This window comes from Schistocerca gregaria, chromosome 2, assembly GCF_023897955.1.
Source record: "Schistocerca gregaria isolate iqSchGreg1 chromosome 2, iqSchGreg1.2, whole genome shotgun sequence".
NCBI classification, from domain to species: Eukaryota; Metazoa; Arthropoda; class Insecta; order Orthoptera; family Acrididae; genus Schistocerca; species Schistocerca gregaria.
This window is the reverse complement of record NC_064921.1, coordinates 24,327,430-24,352,149: the sequence shown is the minus strand read 5'-3', so window position 1 is coordinate 24,352,149 and position 24,720 is coordinate 24,327,430. Positions and strand designations below refer to the sequence as shown.

At 43.9% G+C, this 24,720-nt stretch overlaps 1 protein-coding gene and 1 pseudogene across 1 annotated transcript in view; one reads left to right on the top strand and one right to left on the bottom strand.

Annotated features, from left to right (window-relative positions):
- The window catches only part of LOC126334560 (PDF receptor-like), a 263,538-nt gene that overhangs the window by 9,684 nt on the left and 229,134 nt on the right, over positions 1-24,720 (bottom strand). The window contains exons 12-13 of the mRNA XM_049996938.1: positions 18,578-18,761; positions 8,441-8,637 (exon numbers count right to left, since the gene is read on the bottom strand). Of these exons, the coding sequence (XP_049852895.1) occupies positions 8,441-8,637; positions 18,578-18,761 (381 nt within the window). The remainder of the gene's footprint in view (positions 1-8,440; positions 8,638-18,577; positions 18,762-24,720) is intronic.
- LOC126337366 (5S ribosomal RNA) lies at positions 7,450-7,567 on the top strand (annotated as a pseudogene).

Here is a 24,720-nt window from a genome sequence, read left to right as displayed (position 1 = left end):
AATTTCAAAGACGCCACTGTTTCATCGACAGAAGTGATTAACTTTGTTCGTACACCATGAGTTTACCACAGTAAAGAGTATTTAAACAAACAGTGTTAACAGAAAGAAAGAAAGAAAGAAAGAAAGAAAGACGGAAGAAGATTAAGTTACGCCACATGACATAAAGACTCTTACAGTAATAAATGCGATCTAATTAAACATACGAAAGAGGTTAGAGGTTATAACTGTTAAAAAAAAATTAAGGCAGTTTACCAAGGAAAGACGACAGAGGACGAGCACCATTACAAGATGTGATATTTAAAAACCCTATTGCGCGAGCCCTGAATGTGATTAAATATGTTCTTACAAGGACCTCTGCAAAGCGGATAGCTTTTACAGAAAGAGTGTTGGAAGGAAGAGCACAGAAAAAGACATAAAAGATGGTTAAAATATCACGTTACTCCATATCACGTAGGGAATAGTTTCTGTGTTCACGTTCTAGTGATTCTAGCTGAGGAACACGAGATAAAAACGTGAATAGTCTTTTGAAGCCCAGAGCCCTCTGGCATTTTCTGTTGCAAGGAAACTAGCGGCGAACGGCCAAATAGTTTTGACGGTTCACTGCTGATGTGTCTGGATGCAATCGCTGCTGGTGAGTACAAGTTGTATTTTGCTTCAGATGTCTGTCAGCGAGGCAGAGAAGGATGCGAGTAGAGCTAATGAGACTTATGAGAGTCTTCTTTGTTTCGCTAGGAGGAAGACGGTGGGGGGGGGGGGGGATGTTCTCCGAAGTTTCTGCCCGGGAACGCCCCTGGTAACGCCCCTGACTTAGCTTATTGCGCATGCGCGTCATTGGACATAATTTCGGCGACAATTAAAAAACAGAGCGACGATACTTGTAAAACAATAGAGATGAAAACTTAAATTTGTTTGCTGGATAGCCTCTGTCAGGAAAGTAGCACTATACGGAAGTCAAATATGGACGATAAGCAGTTCAGAGAAGGCGAGAGCGTGAGATTTTGAAATGTGTCGCTACAGAATAATGCTGTAAGTTATGTGGACAGATCGAGTAACCAACAAGAAGTAATGAATCGAATCGGAGAAAAAAGAAATTTGTCTCCAACTTGACAAAAAGATCGTATCAGTTGGTGGGACACATCATGGGGCACGTAAGAGCCGTCAGTATAAGGATGTGGAAGAGCATGAGAGGTAAAAATTTCACACGAAGCCCAAAAGACGAATACAACAAGCAGTTCCAAAAATGATGTAGGTTCCAGTAGTTATTCGGGGATGAAGAGGCTTGCACAGAATAAACTAACGCGGGCACCATCAAAACTGTCTCTGCATTGATAACCATGAAAGTAGAATTTTATCTCATGTAGATGAGGCGTGGAGAAGGCACAACAGCAGCCCTGTCCGGTCTCCTGACGAAGAGGGAGTTGTTGACTAAATTAAATTTACATCTTTGATCGCAGATTCTGTACAGTACGAATCCGATGACCCCGATCAAGAGTGGATCGAGTTATTAACTCGAATTTAATATGTTTCAAACGGCTGGATGTGTGGGTGGTGGGGAGGTTACTGGTAGATTACTGATGCAGCAGTACGTTGGCTCCGACGTCGGCCAGTGGAATGGTGCCATGCGGTGATACAGTCCCTCCCGGTCAGGTGGCGAAATACCATGACATCGAAAGTACTTTATGTTAAGAAATAAGGATTTGTATCAAAAAGTGTGGGGTATAATATGCTGTATTGGAATCCCGAATAAAACCAATATGCTTTTAAAAATTTGTGTTTTATTACTTACTGAACAGCCCTCATACTCGGCTGTATTTCCACTTGGAATCATAGCAAAATGGCTCTGAGCACTGTGGGACTTAACATCTGAAGTTATCAGTCCCCTAGACTTAGAAATACTTAAACGTAACTAACCTAAGGACATTACACACAGCCATGCCCGAGGCAGGATTCGAACCTGCGACCGTACCAGCAACGTGGTTCCGGACTGAAGCACCTAGAACCACTCGGCCACAGCGGCCGGCGTCGAATTTAAGTAAAGTTATGAATGAATAAATAGTATTAAACTAATTTTCTCTGGAAATCGGAAACCATCGACGGGCAGCCTGAGGAGCAACTATCGACAGGTGGTGGCCGAGAAATTTTCACGGAAACAGATTGATTATTCTTAATTGTGGACAAGACGGTGAAATTCTGCAGAGGTACCGAGTCGTTAATCTAAATACCTAGTCATAGTTACGTCGATGCGCAAGGATACAAGGTTCGCTTGCATATGTAGAACTGGTTCCAGTTCAGTCTCACCAACTTCTGAATTTGGGGGGGGGGGGGGGGGGGGTCGGTCCAACATTAGCCGGTACAGATTATGACCACCACCCCTTGTTAACTTTGCTGCGGAAACTTTCTTCTGCCCACGGACGCTTAAGCCGTAGGCACACGGACTTCCGAACGTCCACGTTGAGCGTGCCGAATTCAACGTGCTGGTGAACGCTCAGAAACGGTGAAACTTGTGCAAATGGCACGAGTGCCTCAAGGTCGCAGTTGCAGAGCCCTCCAGCGGTCGTTGCCCGGTGTGTATCTCGCTCGCACATCACTCTTCTTACGAAATGGACGGGCGTAAAATTGGTACATTAGCTCTGTCAAAATGCGCATTTTCTCCCTTATCTTTATGCTAGTCGTGTGGTATTTGTAGTACACATTAATAAAAACGTATATATCAATGGACATTTTACATGGCTATTAGCAAAGTACCATGGCCACTCAATAAGGTCGCTCGGTTATGGAAGATTCATTACAAAAAGTGCCATAGAAATTCATAATAGTTCTCGAAGTAGGATAAAAATTATTTCATCGTTCTCACATTTTAGTTAAATCCTGATGTCATTCCTGCTTCACTGCGTTCTTATTCAGCAGCAGAACGTTTACAATATGTGAAAAACGAAACTGAACAGAAGAAAGTGCAAAATATCTTACTGCAAGTACTGCAAGCTGCCATGTAGAGTAAGACAAGCGAACAAACTTACATATGTTATGTTCTCCTTTGCACCCGTGTGGTTCTTTAGTGGATACAGGAGGGAGGAAGAGATGCCGTTCATTAACTGAGAATTCAGATATTAATTTATTATACCTGTAATATCAAATCATAAAAAATACATAGCTTTGTTGGTGTAACAACAGCTACGTTATTAAAATTAACTTTGTATGTGGAAATATATACAGATATAAAAGATTTAAGCCGGCCGTTGTGGCCGAGCGATTATAGGCACTTTAGTCTGGAACCGTGCGACCGCTAAGATCGCAGGTTCGAATCCTGCCTCTGGCATGGATGTGTGTGATGTACTTAGGTTAGTTAGGTTTCAGTAGTTCTAAGGTCTAGGGGCTGATGACCTCAGATGTTAAGTCCCATAGTGCTCAGAGCCATTTGAACCATTTTTGAACAAAGTATTTTTAACTGTGTCACTCTTCAGTAAATTGTCTATTCAGAAGACATCGAGCCCTGGGCACTTCGAAAATCTGTAAATGTTTTTCAACTGACAACGACACAGAAAAGGCCTTAGTGCACTGTGCTTGAGTGTTCGAAGTTAAGTACACCCGCTCCTGGAGCTCTGGAGAAGGGATGCTTGCATCTCATTGCCAGCGGCGTAATCGTTCGTGGGTGGCAGCGCCTAGTCGGGCGGTGGCGGCTGCAGGAAACGCGGGGGCGTAACTGGCGGCGCGAGTATTTCAAAGTAGCTGATACTGCAACATACAGGTGGTGCCGTTTCTTTCGGACATGTCCGAAATCTCAGACGCCACTTTGATCCAGCAGTTACTATGAATTAACACAAGGCAATTATAGACACTGACTGCGAGTGGACATTGATTTAATCAATGGAGAAAGTTCGAAACTAGTGCCGGAATGGGATTCCGTCCAAGGTGTCCAGCTCACTGGGCAGATGCTCTGACCAATTAACCATCCGCACATAGTGGTCACCGCTTGTGGACGGACTATCCCAGCACCCCCTCAATCAGACCCAAGTTCTGTGTAACGATTATTCTCATTACTCGAAGCAGTTGCATTTCGCCAATTCCCGTGAGAGTTCGAACGTAATGTGCTTCCACACTGAAGAGATTGTTGGCTGTTTTCGACTTAATTATAAATTTACACACATCAAAAAATCTTTTGTAGCACCTAGGTTCCAAGAGTGGAATAGAGGTAAACATAAACATCATTTCCGCCCTTTTATTGCTCATAAAAAGCACACATTGCGTGTTGTACCACCATAAAGTGAGATCTTCAGAGGTGGTGGTCCAGATTACTGTACACACCGATATCTCTAATACCCAGTAGCACGTTCTCTTGCATTGATGCATGCCTGTATTCGTCGTAGCATACTATCCACAAGTTCATCAAGACACTGTGGGTCCAGATTGTCCTACTCCTCAACGGCGATTCGGCGTAGATCCCTCAGAGTGGTTGGTGGGTCACGTCGTCCATAAACAGCCTTTTCCAAGCTATTCCAGGAATGTTCGATACGGTTCATGCCTGGAGAATATGCTGGACACTCCAGTCGTGCGATGTCGTTATCCTAAAGGAAGTAACTGGAAAGATGGGCACGTTGTGGGTGCGAATTGTCGTCCATCAAGACGAATGCATCGCCAATATGATGCCGATATGGTTGCACTATCGGACGGGGGACGGCATTCAAATATCGTGCTGCCATTACTGCGCCTTCTATGACCACCGGCGGCGTACGTCGGCCAAACATAAATCCAACACCAAATAGCAGGGAACCTCCACCTTGGTGCACTCGCTGTAGAGTGTGACTATGGCATTCAGCCTGACCGAGTTGCCTCCAAACACGTCTCCAACGATTGTCTGAAGGCATACGTGACGCTCATCGGTGAAGAGAACGTGATGCCAACCCTGAGCAGTCCATTCGGCATGTTGTTGGGCCCATCTGCACCGCGCTTCATGGTGTCGTGGTTGTAAAATTTGACAGCGCAGTGGACGTCGGGAGTAAAGTTCCATATCATGCAGCTATTGCGCAGAGTTTGAGTCGTAACACGATGTCCTGGGGCTTCACGAAAAGCATTATCCAACATGATGGCGTTGCTGTCAATGTTTCTCCGTGCCATAATCAGTAGCAAGCGGTCATCCACTGCAGTAGTAGCCCTTCCGCGGCCTGAGTGAGGCATGTCATCGACAGTTCCTGTCCTGTATCTGCCCCATGGCCGAACAACATTGCTTTGGTTCACACCGAGACACCTGAACACATCCCTTCCTGAGAGCCCTTCCTGGCATAAAGTAACATTGCGGACGCGATCGAACCGTGGTATTGACCGTCTAGGCATAGTTGAACTACAGACGACGCGGGCTGTATACCTCCTTCCTGTTGGTATGACTGGAACTGATCGACTATCTGACCCCTCCGTCTAATAAGCGCTGCTCCTAAATACCAATGATCCCTTTAGTCCGAATTGAGACTAGGCTCGAACTCTTACGGGAATCGGCGAAATGCCGTGAGTAATTTGAAGAATTGCCAGGGGCACTACATTAGTATTCTGTGTATAAGTGGAGAGTCTGGGGCTGACAGGAGGGATGCTATGGTAGTCCGCGTGGCGCGATAACTACTATAGATGGATGGCTTGGAGCTCAGAGCAGCTGCCTCGTAAGTCGAAAACCCAGGTTCGAATCCTGTTCCAGAAACATTTTCAACTTTCCCCACTGACGTAAATCAATACCGACTCGCAGCCAATGTCTGTAATTTCTTTGGGTATTAGGACCAACTTAGTCCTCGGAAAGAGGATCGAAAATTACAGAATATACTTTTAGTAAAGTAATGGTAAAATATCGGAACTTATTAGAAAACTAGATGGCTAGTAAAAAAATCTTTCGTGTCCAGTGAGAGGTGAACCGGCCACACATCACTCGATGTTGTGCAACTCTGCGACTGTGCTCATTGAGCGACATCGACCGTGACCGTTATAAGTTACTGACCCCTGAAAGCTTTAATCACACGTATGGTATTAACTGGCATTTAATTGTATCAATTAGTATAAATAACATAGGATTTTTTATGTGTCCTGAGCCTTCCGCTGCCTTGAAACGGCATAATTTCGTAATATACTAGTTACAATAATTCTTTAATTTCCGACATCCTGGTATCCGTCATTTTATTACAACAAATCATACTTTTAACGATTGGTTATCGAGAGATACTTAATTTACTGATCCTTAGAAACGGAACATATACATACGTGCATCAAATGAAATCCAATATGGCGTCTCGCCACTGTGTATTGAAGAGAGACGGATTGTGGAGCTCGGGAGGCGTGCCTGTGACGCAGGTGGCGTTCTCCCATGTCACTGATCTACGTTGAAACGTACGTTCAGAAAATCTTTTATGCTAAGTACGGTGCTGCGCGCCCCGAAAGACTCCCCAACGTGTGTTTTCCACGCAATGACATCAGGATCGCGGTGGACTCAAAGTTCCACTTTCGAATGCACGGTCCGTGTGCCGATAGCTTTATTATGGTGAGACATCCGAAATAACGAATGTGCGGAAAGCAGCTCTCAGTGCCCCATTTCGCAACAGCTGTACGTTTGAGTCACTTCGTGATGACAATAGAGCGCATGTAGCCACCGTATCCTGTATCCTGCGCTTATTTGCGCTACTTGGTCTCAGCCAAGTACTGAGAAATTTGCTTCAGACCAGCAGTTTTTGCATATTAATCTTGCGGTACTTTTGGTCGCCACAAAACAAACTATTCAGTCTGTTACATCTCAGTCCACGGGCGTGTCGACTTTTCCCATGTCGACACAGTACGTTAATCGCGCTAGCCTGTCTTGACATCTGTTCAAAGTCAGATCTCGTAGCTAATGAATATATCCCTTTTGATTTCAAATTCTGATGATCCTTTGTGTTTTTCTGCTATCACGGTCTCTCAAAAGGGGCTGGACAAGCTGTCTGTGGTGTCCTGCCCACTCGTGTCTTATAGGATGCATCTTCCTCGGATAACTGCACAACAATTCAAGAAAATCACATTAATGGTTTTTATTACAATAAAGTAGATTGACAGTACTTAACTTTAGTTTACAATATCGTGTAGCAATCTGTTGGTGACATGCAGATAATCAATTTCTTTCGCGATATAGAATGTCCGGGCAAGTAACGGATACGGCTCTCAAGTAGGTCTTCTAGTGTCCATCTTCTGCTGTCCGACCGAGGGTGGCAGCGGCGACACTTATATTATATTCGGCTAGACGCCGCTCCTGTTGTGGTGCGGCCCTAGTCAGTGAACTACTGTCTGACGTCGTGTCACAGCCTTGTCTGCTCTTCTGTTCTTCTTATTCGTGCCAGCGCTTGTCGTTACGCCAGAACACTGTTCGAGTTTCATTTCTGTGTTTAGTGGTAATTTGTTTTTACTCGTTACCTACAGCAAGACATTTTTTGGCAGGTCATTATATTAATTGGCAACGGCCTTGCCGCAGTGGATACACCAGTTCCAGTGAGATCACCGAAGTTAAGCGCTGTCGGGCGTGGTGTGCACTTGGGTGGGTGACCATCCAGGCCGCCATGTGCTGTTGCCATTTTTCAGGGTGCACTCAGCCTCGTGAAGTCAATTGAGGAGCTACTCGACCGACTAGTAGCGACTTCGGTCAAGAATACCATCATAACGACCGGGAGAGCGGTATGCTGACCCCACGACCCTCCAAACCGTATCCTACACTGAGGATGACACGACGGTCGGATGGTCCCGGTAGGCCACTCGTGGTTTGAAGACGGAGTGCTTTATTTTATTAATTGTGAGTTGATCGGTCTGTGTAGCATAACGCTGCCTCTCCTGTCAAGTGTTTTATCTTGGTGCATATGTCTAATTTATACTGCAGATCTGTAAGCCTATTGGTCTGTAGCATGCCATACAACAATAATTTTTCCATTCATCCATCGAAGCCCGAGGTCACCACTATCAGGGTGAGGTTAATGAAGCAGTTAATAGGGAATCGGCAACAGCAACTTCATCAAACTCTTCTCGAATGACACCAGGTTCCAAGGGTTTCGAGAGCTACAACCCCAACAAAAAACATGCTAGCATTGATATCAGTGACATTACGAAGGGAACGCTTAAGAGGAGGGTTGAACGATTAGGATTAGCATAGCATGCTCTAAAACAACAAGTTTCTATTTAGCTACCAAAACCTGTGATAGATGTGAAGAAGTCTGATGTCACCACTATCGAGGTAACAACAGACTGGCAGATGAGGTTAATGATGCATCTCATCGGCAGTTAGCAACAGGCACTTCACCCAATTCTTCTTGTATGACGCCACCACCAATGAACAGTAGCTACAACAACTCCAGCAAGAACATGACAGCATCGATTTCAGTGCCATTACAGAGGCAATGAATATGAGCAGGGAGAAACTGCTGTTACAGTGATGAGGTAATGAGTTACAACTGACCTGCCTTGCCTCCTGGGGCCGGGGCCGGCAGCAGCCGCTCCCAGAGGGCTACAGGCGGCGGGAAGCGGCTGGCGCAGCTCTGCCGTCACGTAGACGCCCGAGAAGACGGACATGCGGCGGCCCGGCGTGGCCGTGGCCAGCTGGTGCTGGCGCAGCGACAGGTACACCCACAGGCTCTTTAGGATCGCCAGCCTCACCTGCAGGCCGAAACTGCTCGTGGAGCACAGCGCTTACCATAAACATATGCTATGGTTAGCCCTGCGGCAACAGCTACTCTGTTTGCAGTACATGCACCACATCCCATCACACCGAAGACCACACACACACTGCATCACGTGACACACTGTACCACACTACACATCACACCACAAATGACACAGCACGCCACAGAACATCTCACAGCATACCACACTACACCACGCATGTGCCATGCCACACACATCAAAACTAGATCGCACACACCACACACTGCACACCACCTCCCCATACACCTCCTCATAAACGAATGCATGTGTGTGCATCCATGCAGTACTGCACACCACAGCTCCACACTCCACACACATCATACTGCATTCAACAAACCAATTCACCACACACAGCACACCACATGCCACATTCACCATCCACCACACCACCACATGCCACACAACAAACCACACACAGCAGCCGTTCCAAATATACACACCCCAAACTCCACACCATACGGGAGGGATCACTTCGATTAAGTGGTTGGTAACTGAAGATGATGCTGTAGTGTAAGTGAACGTTATGCATCTTACTAAATTGGAAGAGTCGGTGGCGCTTACTACAGCGTTAATGCATCTAGTAAGGTATAAGCATTTCTTCCTGTACCCGATTTCATGGATAGAATCAGTTTCGGAGTGAACAATCTGCCAACAGAAGTGGAAAAACAGGAGGTTATTGATGCAGATTTCTGGAAGAAGAAATAAATCATTCTCTTTAGATACTTTGTACAAGCACTTTGTGATGTCACGTTGAAGTATAGCATTTTATTACAGGCGAGTAGGCTAAGACTGTTGAATATATACATTTAACCCCTAATGGAGATAAAGATAGGACAGCTTAACGTCATGAGAAGTGTCAGCACATTGCATGAGGCTAGTAAAGCAGCTGACGAGTTGCCTCCAGGAACCGTATACGGAGGCAGGAAAGATCCCCAGTATTCCAATAATCGTCCATATAATCACACAAGGGCAGTGTCCTATGGCAGCACTAACAGTAGTTAACAAGGCAATAACAGCGACAAAAATATCACAAAACTGTTCAGAACACATTGTGTGTAAACGTTTACCCTAAGGGAGAGCTGCATCCTGTTGTTGTTTTGCGATCGCAAAGTCATTAGCGCCTCGAATACTTCGTGTATCAGGTGTCAAGCTGCGCTCAAGTTATTGCTGCAGCGGGCAGACGCCATGCTCTTAATGCACTTCCCACATTCACAGTGTTGAAAGGAGACTAAAAAGTGGACATGATTCCGTTTATTGAGCAGCTCGCCAAATTGCTGGATAAGTGTTCAAGTTGTATGCTGGAAGGTATCGAGAAACTAGAATTGTTAAGAGCAAAACAAACCAACAAAATGGAACATCATTTGATGAGGACAATACAACTAATATTTTAGTTGCTGTAAGACATAATCCTGCCACTATGAAAGAAATGTGCGACTTGGATCAGCTAAACGAGTGTCTTGGAGATATTACATTTCAATGTCTTTCATCCTATGAACGGTTCACGCCATACACAGTTTCGCGGCAGTGACTTTCAGAACGGTTTAGTTCTCTGAATGGTGTGTAGGAAAACTGGCAAGTGCAGGCGCTTATAGGAAAAATTTTGTTTACACATGAAGAATCGTTTCCGAACCATCGCCAAATCACTTTCAGCAATCTAAACAATTACTAGTCACTTGGAAATTAACGCTGGCTGAGAGCGGACCACGGTCTATAAATATATGGCGAGGTCTTTTCAGGATTCACATCGTACGTACCCACTTTATTCACGAGAGTGCAAATAAATACAATTATCTACAGTACCTAACAGATTCGATACCACTGTTATTTAGCCGGCCGCGGTGGTTTCGCGGTTCTAGGCGCGCAGTCCGGAACCGTGCGACAGCTACGGTCGCAGGTTCGAATCCTGCCTCGGGCATGGATGTGTGTGATGTCCTTGGGTTTGTTAGGTTTAAGTAGTTCCAAGTTCTAGGGGACTGATGACCACAGCATTTGAGTCCCATAGTGCTCAGAGCCATTTGAACCATTTGAACCGCTGTTATTTGATAATATCCCACTGGCCATAAGGGAATCCTTGTTGTATCAACATACTGGATGCATCTCGTCAATTCCAAAGTGATAATTACAAACCTCCTTTAAAAAATGGTTTTCAATTGATCGGACGCTCGGGAAACATAAAAGGGCCTGCACTTTGAAGAGACTTAACCACTTTTATCTGCGGGAATAGATAAAGAGCTCCATAAGAAAATATCGACTCCTGCTGCAAACATAAAATGCCACGTAACATGCGTCTGTGTTGCAATAAGTCCAAATGAAATTCAATGTGCAGTACCGTCAGTCTCGAATGGTTTCTTAGCATTTTACTATTGAAGCCAATATTATGTGAAAGGAAGTTTCTTCAAAGGCTCTCTCCAATAACACTGACAGTTTTAAGCTTATTTTCTTCGCAAAGAGGTCTGCTACTACGCTATTAAATAATTATCACGATTTTATTGTAAGGATCAAAAAAGTCTCCGAAAACTTGAATTTTTGTTGGCCGTGTTTTTAACCAAGTATTTCAATTTTTATTTTATGAAAAGAACTGTTAAAGAAACAAAATGCTGGCATTTTTTCACGAACTTGGAACAAAGTAAAGCAGAGTTGATTCGGCATCTTGTGGGCCCAAAAAACTCATTAAAAAGAATCTAGTGGACGCAGTTAACATTTTACAGCAACGAGCGTGATGGAGGTTGAGATTCAATACCTATATTTCGTTCAAGAAACAAATACTAGCATACGTTACAGTGACTAGTAATTTAGTGACAGTACTAGTAATTTACCAATAGAATGAAGCGTGCTAGCTCGGGATGCGTCAGCCGAAGCGGCCGCCGGAGTGTGGGTACGTGCTTGCGCTCTCTCTTAAATCTGCTTCTAAACGGACTGCACTTGCTTAATCCTTCATATCTCCGATTCGGGAACAAGTAAAAAGTTTTTTTGTACTTCCACTAGAGCTTCGTGACGAGATAAACAGGAACGCTACAGTAATTTTCGCCCTAGAAGAAAAAGAGCTCCGGAAACATTTAACTTTTATCTAATTTTTCTTACGTTTATCGTCATTTTAATAATCTCTTAAAGCAGTAGCAATATTATTCACTTAATGCATTAACTGTTTTGTTTAGTTACTGACACTTAAGTTACACTTGTCGATGGTATCTTTTACAATAATTTTAATATTTAATTAATTAATTATTTAGATACAAAATTAAATAAATACAACATACTTATTGGGTTAGATAGAGCACCAATCAGTCGTAGAATTAAGTTGCTTTAATATGACATTTATAGTCACAGCGCAGATCAGATTTCGACCTGTGTCAGATCATTATCAGTGCTAAAACAAATACAAGACTATGTATTACAATACGATTTATTAAAGGTAATGAGCTGCAGACATCCCGATTTCTAACATTTTTTCGAAATATCTCGAAACGTTAGTACGTAATCTATACTTACAAGAAAGGCTGTCGATATATCTTCTTAAGCAGTACAAATATCTCCTTTAGCCCTTTCCAAACGGAGCTAAGATAATTATTTATTTAAGAAAGAGTGCTTATTTCTACTTTGCGGACTTGTGGCATCATATCCCATCTTGACTCGAGTTTCATGAAAAAGAAAGTATTTAAAATTTTTAATTTCCTGTATGCTCCTTTTTATGGTAATAACGTTTGCAATAACTCCATAATGCTTTGAGTACAATGACCGATAATCAGGAAAGCCACGAAGAAAATAAAACAAGTTAATGAGTGCAGTGCAAGCTCGATTCCAGTTTCTTACAACTCGAAAGGACAAACAGCCGTGATGAGAATGTGGACCAAGGAGCATAAACCACTGACAGTAAAGTCTCGAATTTATCATCCGTGAGCAAAATTGTCGTTCAGTCTATAAGAATGAAACAACGAAAGGTGAAATTTTTCCTATAAAAGCGAAAAGCACCTGATGGATGATGTTTTCAAGTTTTAGACAGCTTAAGACAGACAGCAGCCAAAGAAGCAGAACGAGATTCACCTACGTGAGTGTGCGACCGATCTTTCATTGAGATCCTCACGATTGGCGCATTTTTCTCGTAGTTTATTTTACGGTTGTTTGACGATAACGGCGCCTATATGTTGTCAGAACATTCATATGAGAATTAGCGATGTGATTGGTAGAACAGAACGCTACGTTAAATGCTTTGGTAGTTGCAGCCAAATCGGAGTCAGAGGACACGGTTACCTGTAACTGCATTTCGTCGTGGAGCCTATTGCGAAGACTTCATAACTCTTTCAACATAACTCCTGCACACAGAGGCGTGTCGGTTGATACTACGGTTCATCTTTTCTTGCTTCACTAAATAAATTGGAGGTCACATAAATAACACAAAACCAGAACAACAAACAGTCTCAGAAACTAGAGGACTCACTCGTCAGTTCTCTAAATTTTCTCAATAGTTTTTCTCGAAGAAACATGTCGCCTTCCCTCCAGAATTCCTGTATCATTTTCTGAAGTATCTCCGTGGCACTTAAGCGTCGCTCCAATCTACCAGTAACAAATGTAGCAGACCGGTTCTCAATTACTTCTATGTTTTCCTTTAGTCCGACTTGGTATAGATCTCAAACACACAAGCAATACTCAAGAATAGGTCGCACCAGCGTCGTATATGCGGTCAGGAAAATTAAATGGCACCTTGCACGTTCATTCGATAGTACAGTAAAGACATATTTTCAGGAAATTTCGGCTGTATCTGCACACCCGGAACATGATATTGTTGCAGTGTTTATGGACCAGAAATATGGGTAAGCCAAGCGCTATGAATCCCAAATGTCTCTCTTGGCAAACTAATATATTATCTACATTAATCTCTGTGTCCCGTGTGCGATGAAAATATTACGCTTCTAGGTTATTGTCCTATGCCTTCGGTATCCATACTTCCCTGTCACGCAGGAGTGTCTGAACCTCCATTACTGTACAGCATGTCATTTATGTCTCTGTGCATAAGATTTTCGACAGTGTTGTGATTGTGTCACAAAGTAGTTAATTTTTATCCATATCTTGGATACATTCACGTATGATATTTCAGGACACGTAATTTGAATGTTGTAGCCAGTGACACATATAGGAACGCTGTGTACTCACTCCCACAACCAGAGGCGCCACATACGCGCAACAGGCAGCGAGCTTACCGAAACAGGTCGGATATACGAGCCACTGCACTCCGTCACGTGGCGAGATCCAATGGTGTCCGTCGTGGGGCAAAGCTGAGCACACAGCCCTTAGCCTGCATTAATCGCGAATCTCTTGCCCAACGTAAAGTCCCGAGCGACTGAAAAAAAAGGACAGGTGACGCCTGTATAAAAGAAGGGTAGAAGGACGGATCCTCAAAATTACAGACCAATATCCATAACATCCGTTTGTTGCAGGATTCTCGAACATATTCTCAGTTCGAGTATAATGAATTTCCTTCAGACAGAGAAGTTGCTGTCCATGCATCAGCACGGCTTTAGAAAGCATAGCTCCTGCGAAACGCAACTCGCCCTTTTTTCACATGATATCTTGCGAACCATGGATGAAGGGCATCAGACGGATGCCATATTGCTTGACTTCCGGAAAGCGTTTGACTCGGTGCCCCAGTGCAGACTCCTAACTAAGGTACAAGCATATGGGATTGGTTCCCAAGTATGTGAGTGACTCGAAGATTTCTTAAGTAATAGAACCCAGTATGTGAGGGTATCATCTGGAGTGCCCTAGGGAAATGTGGTAGGTCCGCTGTTGTTGTCTATCTAAATAAATGATCTTTTGGATTGGGTGGATAGCAGTGTGCTGCTGTTTGCTGATGATGCTGTGGTGTACGGGAAGGTGTCGTCATTTAGTGACTGTAGAAGGATACAAGATGACTTGGACAGCATTTGTGATTGGTGTGAAGAATAACTCTACATATAGATAAATGTAAATTAATGCAGTTGAATAGGAAAAAGAACCACGTAATGTTTGAATACTCCATTAGTAGTGTAGCGCTTGACACAGTCACGTCGATTAAATATTGGGCGTAACATTGCAGAGTGATAAGAAGTGGGACAAGCATGTAATGCCAGTTGTGGGGAACGGGGATAGTCTTCTTCGGTTCATTGGTAGAATTTTGTGAAGATGTGATTCATCTGCAAAGGAGACCGTTTATAAAACACTAATACGACATATTCTTGAGTCCTGCTATAGCATTTGGGATCCCTATTAGGTCGGATTGAGGGAGGACATAGAAGCAATTCAGAGGCTGGCTGCTAGATTTGTTACTGGTAGGTTTGATCATCACGCGAGTGTTACGGAAATGCTTCAGGAACTTCGGTGGGAGCCTCTAGAGGACAGGAGGCGTTCTTTTCGTGAATCGCTACTGAGGAAATTTAGAGAACCAGCATTTGAGAGTGACTGCAGTACAATTTTACTGCCGCCAACTTATATTTCGCGGATAGACCACAAAGATAAGAAAGATTAGGGCTCGTACACAGGAATATAGGCAGTCATTTTTCCCTCGTTCTGTTTGGGAGTGGAACAGGGAGAGAAGATGCTAGTTGTGGTAGGAGGTATCCTCCGCCACGCACCGTATGGTGGATTGCGGAGTATGTATGTAGATGTAGATGTAGCAAGCCAGTGTAGCACTGAGTCCTCACGCTTACAATTGGCTTCCTCTTGTTGCAACCTAGGCTGCGGTTTTAGATTATGTATGACTCTCGCTGGGTTGTCAAAAAGGTGCGTGAATTCCTAGGGGAGCAAACTGCTTAGAGCATCGGTCGCTAGACTTACATACTACTTAAACTAACTTACGCTATGGACAACGCACACACCGATGGACGAGGGAGGATTCGAATCTCCGGCGGGAGGGCGCTGGTTTGTCATAGCAGTACGACCCACGTAGACTTTATTCAAGGTCTCACTGTACTGGTCATTATTTGTCAACCAGCAAAAAGTTCGTGTCGTACGCGGAAATCACAATCTGTACCGAACTTGTAACTTGCGCTTAGACCATCAAATATAATTTTTGTTTCTTTTCCCTTATTCGTAAACCTTTACCGAAATTTTAACCTGTGATTTTATTAAAATAAAAGGAATGAAATCAATACTCCAAAATAGTTTCATGTTTCATTGTGGCAGGTGCCATCTAAACCATGCTTTGGTTTTTTAATTTCTTTTGTCTTAAGACGTTATTGAGATTTAATGGTTTTACGTTTAGATTGTTTTATACAGCAGGAGGATTGTTTTTTGTAATTTATGGTGGCTGGAGGTAGTAACATACAGATCAATAGCGAACAGTAAGGTGATGATAGCTTTATGTTGGTTATATTGTTCTCCATTGCTTCTCAGTGTGACCAAAGTGTTTTCATTCATCGGTCTTCTTAGATGTAGCCTGCCCCAAGCTCCTCTCCAGTGCTAAATTCTTCAGCTCAGAGTAACTCTTACACACCATGTCCTCGCTTCACAGTCCTATCTGCTCAAGAGGTACCCACATGCCTATCACAAACAGTCGACTTGAGCGGGATTACTAGAGTTGAGGAGTTCCTGATAGATATGTTACCCAGGTGCCGTCCACTGGTTAGTCCACACTCGAACTTACTGAGCTCTGCTTCCAGACCCATTCCGTTGTCAATGCTTTCACAGTTAACAACTGTCAGATCCTGCTCTTGTGATCTCCACTCGCCAGTTTCGCATTACTTACAGTTATGGAGATACTTTTGATGTACTGGGTGGCTATAATTAAACTTTCCCTTTTTAACACATAATAACACGCAAAATAATTACCGTACCAGTACCTAACTCGGCAGCATTAATTTCAAGGATATGGGGAAAAGAAATAATACAAAATAAATTCAGTTGAAACAATTGTAATGTGCTGTTACGGTAAATCATACCATTACATACCGGTAGCATTTTTGCTACAAAAAGGGCTCAATATGGCGCCTATCAGCGTCCAAAAGAGTCAGAAACCGTACGACTGCATTCTGCACAGCAGAACGAAGCAAGTACTTAGGCATGCTGGCTACCTCTCTTGATATGCTGCGCTTCAGATCAGCACATGTGTGAGTGTTCCCCAGGTAAACCCTGTCCTTCGGGTTGCGCCATAACCAGAGACCATAGGGAGCGAGATCAGGTGATCGTGCTAAACTAGCATTTGGAAACGGCTGATAATTCGAACGTTTTCAAATGTGTGTCTGAGAAGCAGGTGAACATCACGAGCGATGTGCTGTGGGGTTCCATCTTGCATGAAAACTTTTCAGTTCAGTACGTCTGTCTTCTGTAGGGCGGGTATGGCATGCTGGCGAAGAATACCGCGGTAATGCTGGCCAGTCTCACTGCATGTCTTTGATCCTTGAGTGCCAAACTGTTCAGAAACGAATGGGTCAATGATGAACGTAACCGTGAAGCTTCACCTTCACCATACATAGGAACTCCATGCACAACGACTGGATATGAAGGTCCCTGTGTGTTCACCTCACCCATCACAGAAAGATTAGCTTCGTCTCTCCTTTGGATCGTCCAGGGCCATCACACGTCAACTTCAATCCTTGCGAGAAAGTGGAGAGTGAAGTCAACTCGCCGTGTGTCCTGTGGTGCAATCTGATGTACGATATGGATCTTGTGCGGGTACTATTCCAGGATGGTTCAAAGCACCTTCCGTGTACTGGATCACGGGCTGTTTAACTGTCGTGACACCGCGCACGCACTGCCTGACGATCGGGCCATGCGCGCAGCGCTGTCTGCCACGGCAACAGCGACCTCGTCAACCACTTGTGGTGCAACCAGTCGTCAGCCCCCTCCCAGAGCGACGTCCAGTTCTCCAGATGATTCGATCTTCATCATACTCTTCACAGCAGGTGCCAACGAGGACCCTTCGGTACTCCTTTCAGCCAGCGATATACTCGAATTTCAGCTGCAGCATTACCTTTGTTTTGATAATAGAGCTTCACCAGTAGTGACCTGCTACTTTTGTCGAGGTCATGTTGACACTTCGACAAGTACACTGCGACTGGTCAGATGTGTGAGACTATGAATCGTGATGACTGATCACGTCGAATGGTGGCCACAGTTGGAATTGGACGGTGGCGCTCCGACGCATGGAAATCATGCAACCCATACTCTGGACATCGAAACTACCAACTTTAGTACTCATATGGTAATTAGTTTCCGTGCTATAACGTTTTAAAGAGGAAAAGTTTAATCATAACCACCCAGTACTCCAATAACTTTCTTCGCCAACATTTTTAGCCTCTACAATTCCCCCTAATACCATGAAAGTTATTCCCTGATGGCTCAACACATGTCCAGTCATCATGTCCGTTTATAGTCATTATTTTCCAAGTACCTTTCTTTCCTTGCAGATTCTACAGAGGAGCCAAACATTAATTAAGTGTTTAATTAATTTTCAACATCCATCCGTAACAAGACATCTCAAACGCTTCGACTGGCTTCTTTCCTTGTTTTCTCAAGATCTATGACCCACTTCCATGTTAAGTTGAGGTCACATTCTCAGAAATAATGCCTCAAATGAAGGCCTGTATTTGAGGCTAGAAAACATCGTTATAGATCAGTCCTGTCTTTGCCTGTGCTAGTCTGCCTCTTATATCTTCCTTGATTCATCTGTCATGCGTAATTTTACTTCCAAGGTATCATCATTTCAAGTCTTAGTTACCCACGTGATCCTCACTTTTGACGTTAGATACAGGTTGAATAAGATAGGGGACAGGCAGATATCTTGTCTGACGCGTTAACTGGTTAGTATAAGCCTTATCTTACTGTTGGAACTGCATACGGAAATATACAATTCTGTATATTTTGATTGCATAACGAAGCGCATCAAGTAGACTACGTAAGACAACCAGGGTGAGACACGCACCTCGCCGTTGAAGAAGCAGTAGAGGCAGGCTATGAAGAAGCCCTGGAAGGAGACGAGGAAGTGCGTGGCGTAGGACCAGAGCGCGAACTCCCAGGCGGTCCTGTCCAGCGGGGCGTCCGCCATGTTGACCAGGTTGGTGATCCCCAGCAGCGGCAGCAGCACCACCGCCGCCCGCACCGCCTTCCTGCGAACAAGGCGGCACGAGCATCAGAGTCACAATATCCAGACGCTAGAGATCAAATCGAATTTTCAAAAACTGTGGTTGATAAACAGTGGATCAAGTTACTTTCTGAACGAAATCAGTGGACTGGCTCGCAACAGACGTCCAGTGAGAAAAGGACTCTTGTGGTTGTTCCTCATTGTGCACTCTGGTGGTATCGACAGCAAATTCCTCTTTCAAGACAACAATTTGTCTGTGAAACGAGGCACAGCAAATTGGCATGGATTTAATGAACTGTGATTCAAATCCACGACCTTGCATATCCTGGGGAATGTCCTTACTGATTCCGCAATTCAGGCACGATTCACGAATAGAGTGATGCCCGATACAAAGCCCGCCAAGGCCATGTTGCACGTTTCCGACTAGGCCCTATGTTATACAGGCGAGCCCAAGTCACTCGTGACACAGCTGTGTTCAATAATGCACAGCCCGCCAGGCCGAAGTGACTTGAGCGTTCAATGGCTGTCGCCATCGAACCCTGACATATAGGTGTTGCGGAGGGTGACATCATACGTGTGTTTGTTTCTTTTACTTGGCCGAGTTGGAAGTGTCAGCAACGCTGTTGTTTGTAGTTTGTATCGGGTTTATGCGGGACTTCGTGAATTTCGATGATGTGGACCTGTTACTAAATCTTCGATCATACGGTACTGCCATGTTGTAACACTGGTTCCCACCAGATTACCTAAGCTAAGCAAAGCTGTGCCTGGCTAGTGCTTGCGTGGGTAACCGGGTGCCATTGGTTTTCAGGACACGGACGTCGCCGAAGTGGTGTCCAAAATGGCTCTGAGCACCATGGGACTTAACATCTGAGGGCATGTCCCCTAGAACGTACAACTACTTAACCCTAACTAACCTAAGGACATCACACACATACATGCCCGAGGCAGGATTCGAACCTCCACCGTAGAAGTCACGCGGTTCCTCACTGAAGCCCCTAGAACCGCTCGGCCACCACGGCCGGCAGTGGCGTCCAATTGAAAGACTTACACCAGGCAGTGGTAGCAGACGAAATTTTTTTAAATTTATTTTTACTAAAACCATAGCTCTAACTTCTTCAACAAGCTTATACCTCAAATCAGCAAGAGCTAAATATTTGATTTAGCAGGTTATGGGCGTAAACAATGATTACAATTTACGGAATATAGAATTTCTTATGAATACATCTTCCTTTAGATTATAAATTTCGTGCCCCGTATGCTACTTTGTTTGAGAGACCAAGGGTCAGTTTGTGTGTTACAGTGATGTGAACCTACTGCTTCTCTGTTCTATGCTTCGATATCGCGTTCCATTCATTGCCACGATCTTTTGCTTTCTGTTTTGCTGTTGGTATTTGGCGATACCAGTACGGTATCGCTTTCTGGTGTTCTATGTCAGCATTTGGCACTGTAAATTCAAAGTAATTTTTTCTCTTTTATATTAGTACTGGTACTGGGCTCTCTGTATCGCAACCGCGTTCTGGCTTTCCGTGTTCGAATTGGGCCCATCAGCCCCCAGCTACAAAGGTCATGTGATGTTCTCGTTACTAGTTCTGTAACTGGGCACTTTCCGCGCCTGCATTTCCAAACGCTGTCACCTGCTGCATTTATAGCATTCGAGATGGATTGTGGCCCTATATCTAAGGGTTAACCATTTATGATCGGCTGGATTCGTGGTAGGCGCTTCTAACTTCTAATTTCTGACTGGGCGTTCTAGCCCGTTGTTGGTCTTTCGTCGCATTAGTTTGGAAGTATATTTCGTGACCATTCTTACAGTTTTTTTTTAAGGTTCAGGCACTCTTGCGGAACATTGGACCCATACATCCGCTTACCTCACTATCCACTAACTGCTTCATTTTTTCGTTGACAATGAATTTTATCTCCCGTCCAAAGCCGGCCGAAGTGGCCGAGCGGTTCTAGACGTTACACTCTAGAACCACGGGACCGCTACGGTTGCAGGTTCGAATCCTACCTCGGGCATGGATGTGTGCGATGTCCGTAGGATAGTTAGGTGTAAGTAGTTCTAAGTTCTAGGGGATTGATGACCTCAGAAGTTAAGCCCCTTAGTGCTCAGAGCCATTTGAACCATTTTTCCTGTCCACATTTCAATTTTAATATCATGATCCACCATGTAAACATTTGCCCTGTTGCTCATTGGTAATTGTAACTATAATTCGACCACAATTGTAGGGAATGCTTTGTCAAATTTAAAACCATATGATCTAGATTCAAGGCTACGAAACATGTCGTTACATTATTTATAAGACCAGCCAAGTACTTATTGTTCTAGACGTTATGTCATGTTTTCTGCAATATGTTTAAAGATTTTCGTGATTTAGTGGTTGCTATTTTCAATTTTTCTTTGACCCTGCTCAGAATTGACAACAGCCCGTTGTTCTCCCGTTAGGTTTAACCAGTACCCCCCTCCCCTACCACTCACTATCATGTATAAAACAACTTCAAACATATTATTGCTTGACAAATCTCCGCCCCGATACATGAATGGTCGGCATGACGGATTGCCGTCCTACGGGCCAAGGTTCGATTCCCAGCTGCGTCAGAGATTTTTTCCGCTCAGGGACTGGGTGTTGTGTGGTCTTCATCATCATTTCATCCCCATCCGAAGCGCAGGTCGCCCAATGTGGCTTCGAATGTTATAAGACCTGCACCAAGGCGGCAAACGCTCATTTCCATTTCCACTTTACAAATGTATTATTGTGTCAAGCGAAAAAAGGTATGTTTAAGGTTTGTTGGAAGACGCTAAAAGCTCTCATTATGAAACAATGGATGAGTATATTCTACGTAATTTACGTTCCATATTAAGTTACAGATAGTTTTTCAGGTATCTCAAAGATTATGACGTCACATATCCTTAATCATGTGTCATACTATGATGCAATTTTGCAGGTACATTCAGTGTTATCTGTGAACATTGCATGCGGAATATGTTGCAAATACACTTAGTAGTCAAAAAGAAATGTTAAAAAGCCATACTGCATGTTGCTGTTTTACTGAATGAACTTCGATAATGTAGTTAGCGATGAACATTTTTACTTTCCCCATTTTTTGGATTGTGTAGTCGAGAAAAAATTTCGTAAGCTCATGAAATTATGTGTAAACTTTGTTTCTAGTCAGTAGGTGGTCTTACACTCAAAAACTGGGTAGATATAATCTAGGCATTTGCCTCAAGACATATGCACAGTTCATAACCGGAATACTTGTATTACTGCGTTGAACTTTCCACATAATATTATTCCTTTTAATAAATAGGTTATCCAGATTTATATAATTTCAGATTCAGTCACTATTTATAAGAGACATTGAAAAACTACTTTATCTTGCCCCTGGAGGCCGTTCGATAGGCAAGCTGCAACTGGAAATAGTTCCGTGCTCCCTGAAGGTAGCTTAGTACTATTCAACCACGATATAATTGCGCTTGACTGTTATCGTATAACAGGCTGTGACAATACAGAAAACAAGTACATTGGTCCCTAAAGAGAACGCATCACACTTACAATGCCTTCATGTCAGTCTGTATACTCTATAAACCCCGACTGCGTCCTGAGTCACAATATGACGACCGAAGATCCCCATTTCCTAGTCTAGTTCCCTCAGCGTCACTTGATTTATTTCGATTAAATTCCGTCATCCTCGTTTGTCTTTTGTTGATGTTCACATTACATGCTCTTCTGAAGAGGATGATGGAGAAGCGAAAATGCATCAACTTGAGGGAAAGGACCCTAGTCCAGGAACGACCGAGTTGAAAGTTACAGGTGCCAGCACCAGCGCCAAGACCCAAGCGACTGGACAGAAGCGCAGGTATCTCCAGTATATAACAAGAGCATATCAACTGATACGCAAAATTACAGAACAATATCCCCATCTTCGTTTTGCTGCAGAATCCTTGGAAATATTCTCAGTTAGAAATCCCCGAATCTATATGGTTTTGGAAAGCATAGCATGCTCGAAATTCAGATTGCCCTACCCTCATGTGATATACTGGACAAGGGCAAAACGCAGATGCCATATTTCTAGATTTACAGAAGGCGTTTGACACGGTGCCCAACTGCAGGCTGTTAACGAAGGTGCGGGCGTGAGGAATAGGCTCCCAGACATGTGAGTGGCTCTGAGACGTCTTAAGTAATAGAACGCAATATGTTGTATTCGACGGCGAGACTTCATCCGAGACACGTATATCTTGAGGAGTGCCCCAGGGAATTGTGATAGGACAGTTGTTGTTCTCTATATGCATAAGAAATTTAGTTGAGAGGGCGGACGGAAATCTGCGGTTGTTTGCCTACGATGCTGCACTTACGGCAAGGTGACAGTAAGAAAATATAACATGACTTAGACAAAATTTCCAGAATGTTAGATGAATAGCATCTAGCTCTAAATCTCGAAAAATTTTATTTAACCAGCAGAAAGAACAAGCCTTAATGTTCGGACACAGTGTTACAAGTGTCCTGCTTGACACAGTCAACTCGTTTAAATATCAAGAACGAGCATGTGAGAACTGTGGTAGGGAAAGCGAATGGAGGACTTCTTGTTTATTGGGAGAATTTTAGGAAAGGGTGGTTCAACTGTAAAGACCGCATATAGGACGCTGGTGGGAATTGTTCGAGTGTTTGGGGTCCGTATCTGGTGGATTGAAGGGAGACATCGAAGCAATTCAGATGCGAGCAGCCAGCTTTATGACCGGTGTGTTATAACAGAGTACCACGGTGATGCTTTGGAAGCTCAATTGGAAAGACATCGAGGGAAGCCGACATTGTTTTCAATAAACACTATTGACAAAATTTAGACAACCGGCATTTGAAGCTGACTGTCAAATGATTCTACTACCGCCAACATACACCGCGCTTAAGGACTACGACGATGCGATACGAGAAATTAGGCCTGATCTATTTGCGAGTGAAACAGGAAAGGAAATGTCAAGTACCCTCCACTACGCACCGTACGGTGGCTTGCCGAGAATCCTTGCTGATGTACATGTAGATTCTGCGGATACTTCTGTATTCTCGCTTTGAGCTCGCCACCCAGTCCTATGAAGTCAATCTAAGAACTCGCCGTCTACTTGTACGCGGAGGTTTGACACGCGGGTCTCCGCCATTGTCCATGTAACGGAAAACTCGTCACTGAGTCTTTTCCGATTACTCGTCCCGCGTAGAAAACAGTGTGAGTACACGAAAGTATATTTAAGCATTTACATTTAATTGCATATAAATATATCTTCTACATGCATATATACATATACATATATTTAAGCATTTATATTTATGTGCATAAATGTATATGTAAACAAATAAATATTTGCTGCTAATCGATCAGACATTGTATTGGTATATAATAACACTGTGCCCAGCGGGTGGTTATGTAGTGGCAATACCGTCAGTCCGCGGTTATACCTTCGTATACTCACTCTCTTTTCTACGCGGGACGAGTAATATATATGTGTGATCAAAAGTATCAGGACACCTGACTGAAAATGGCACCTTCCTCCATCGGTAATGCTGGAATTCAGTATGGTTTTGGCCCAGCCTTAGCCTTCATGACAGCTTCAACTCTCCGAGATATACGTTCAGTCAGTTGGTGGAAGGTTTCTTGGGGAATGGCAGACCATTCTTCACGCAGTGCTGCACTGAGGAGAGGTATCGATGTCGGTCGGTGAGGCCTGTCACGAAGTCGGCGTTCCAAAACATGCCAAAGGTGTTCTATAGGATTCAGGTCAGGCCTCTGTGCAGGCCAGTCCATTACAGCGATTTTGTTGTTGTGTAACCACTCCGCCATAGCACGTGCTTTATGAACAGGTGGTCGATAGTGTATAGAGATGCAATCGCCATCCCTGAATTGATCTTCAACAGTTGGAAGCAAGAAGGTGCTTCCAACATTATTGTAGGCCTGTGCTGTGATAGTGCCACGCAAAACAACAAGGGGTGCAAGCGCCCTCC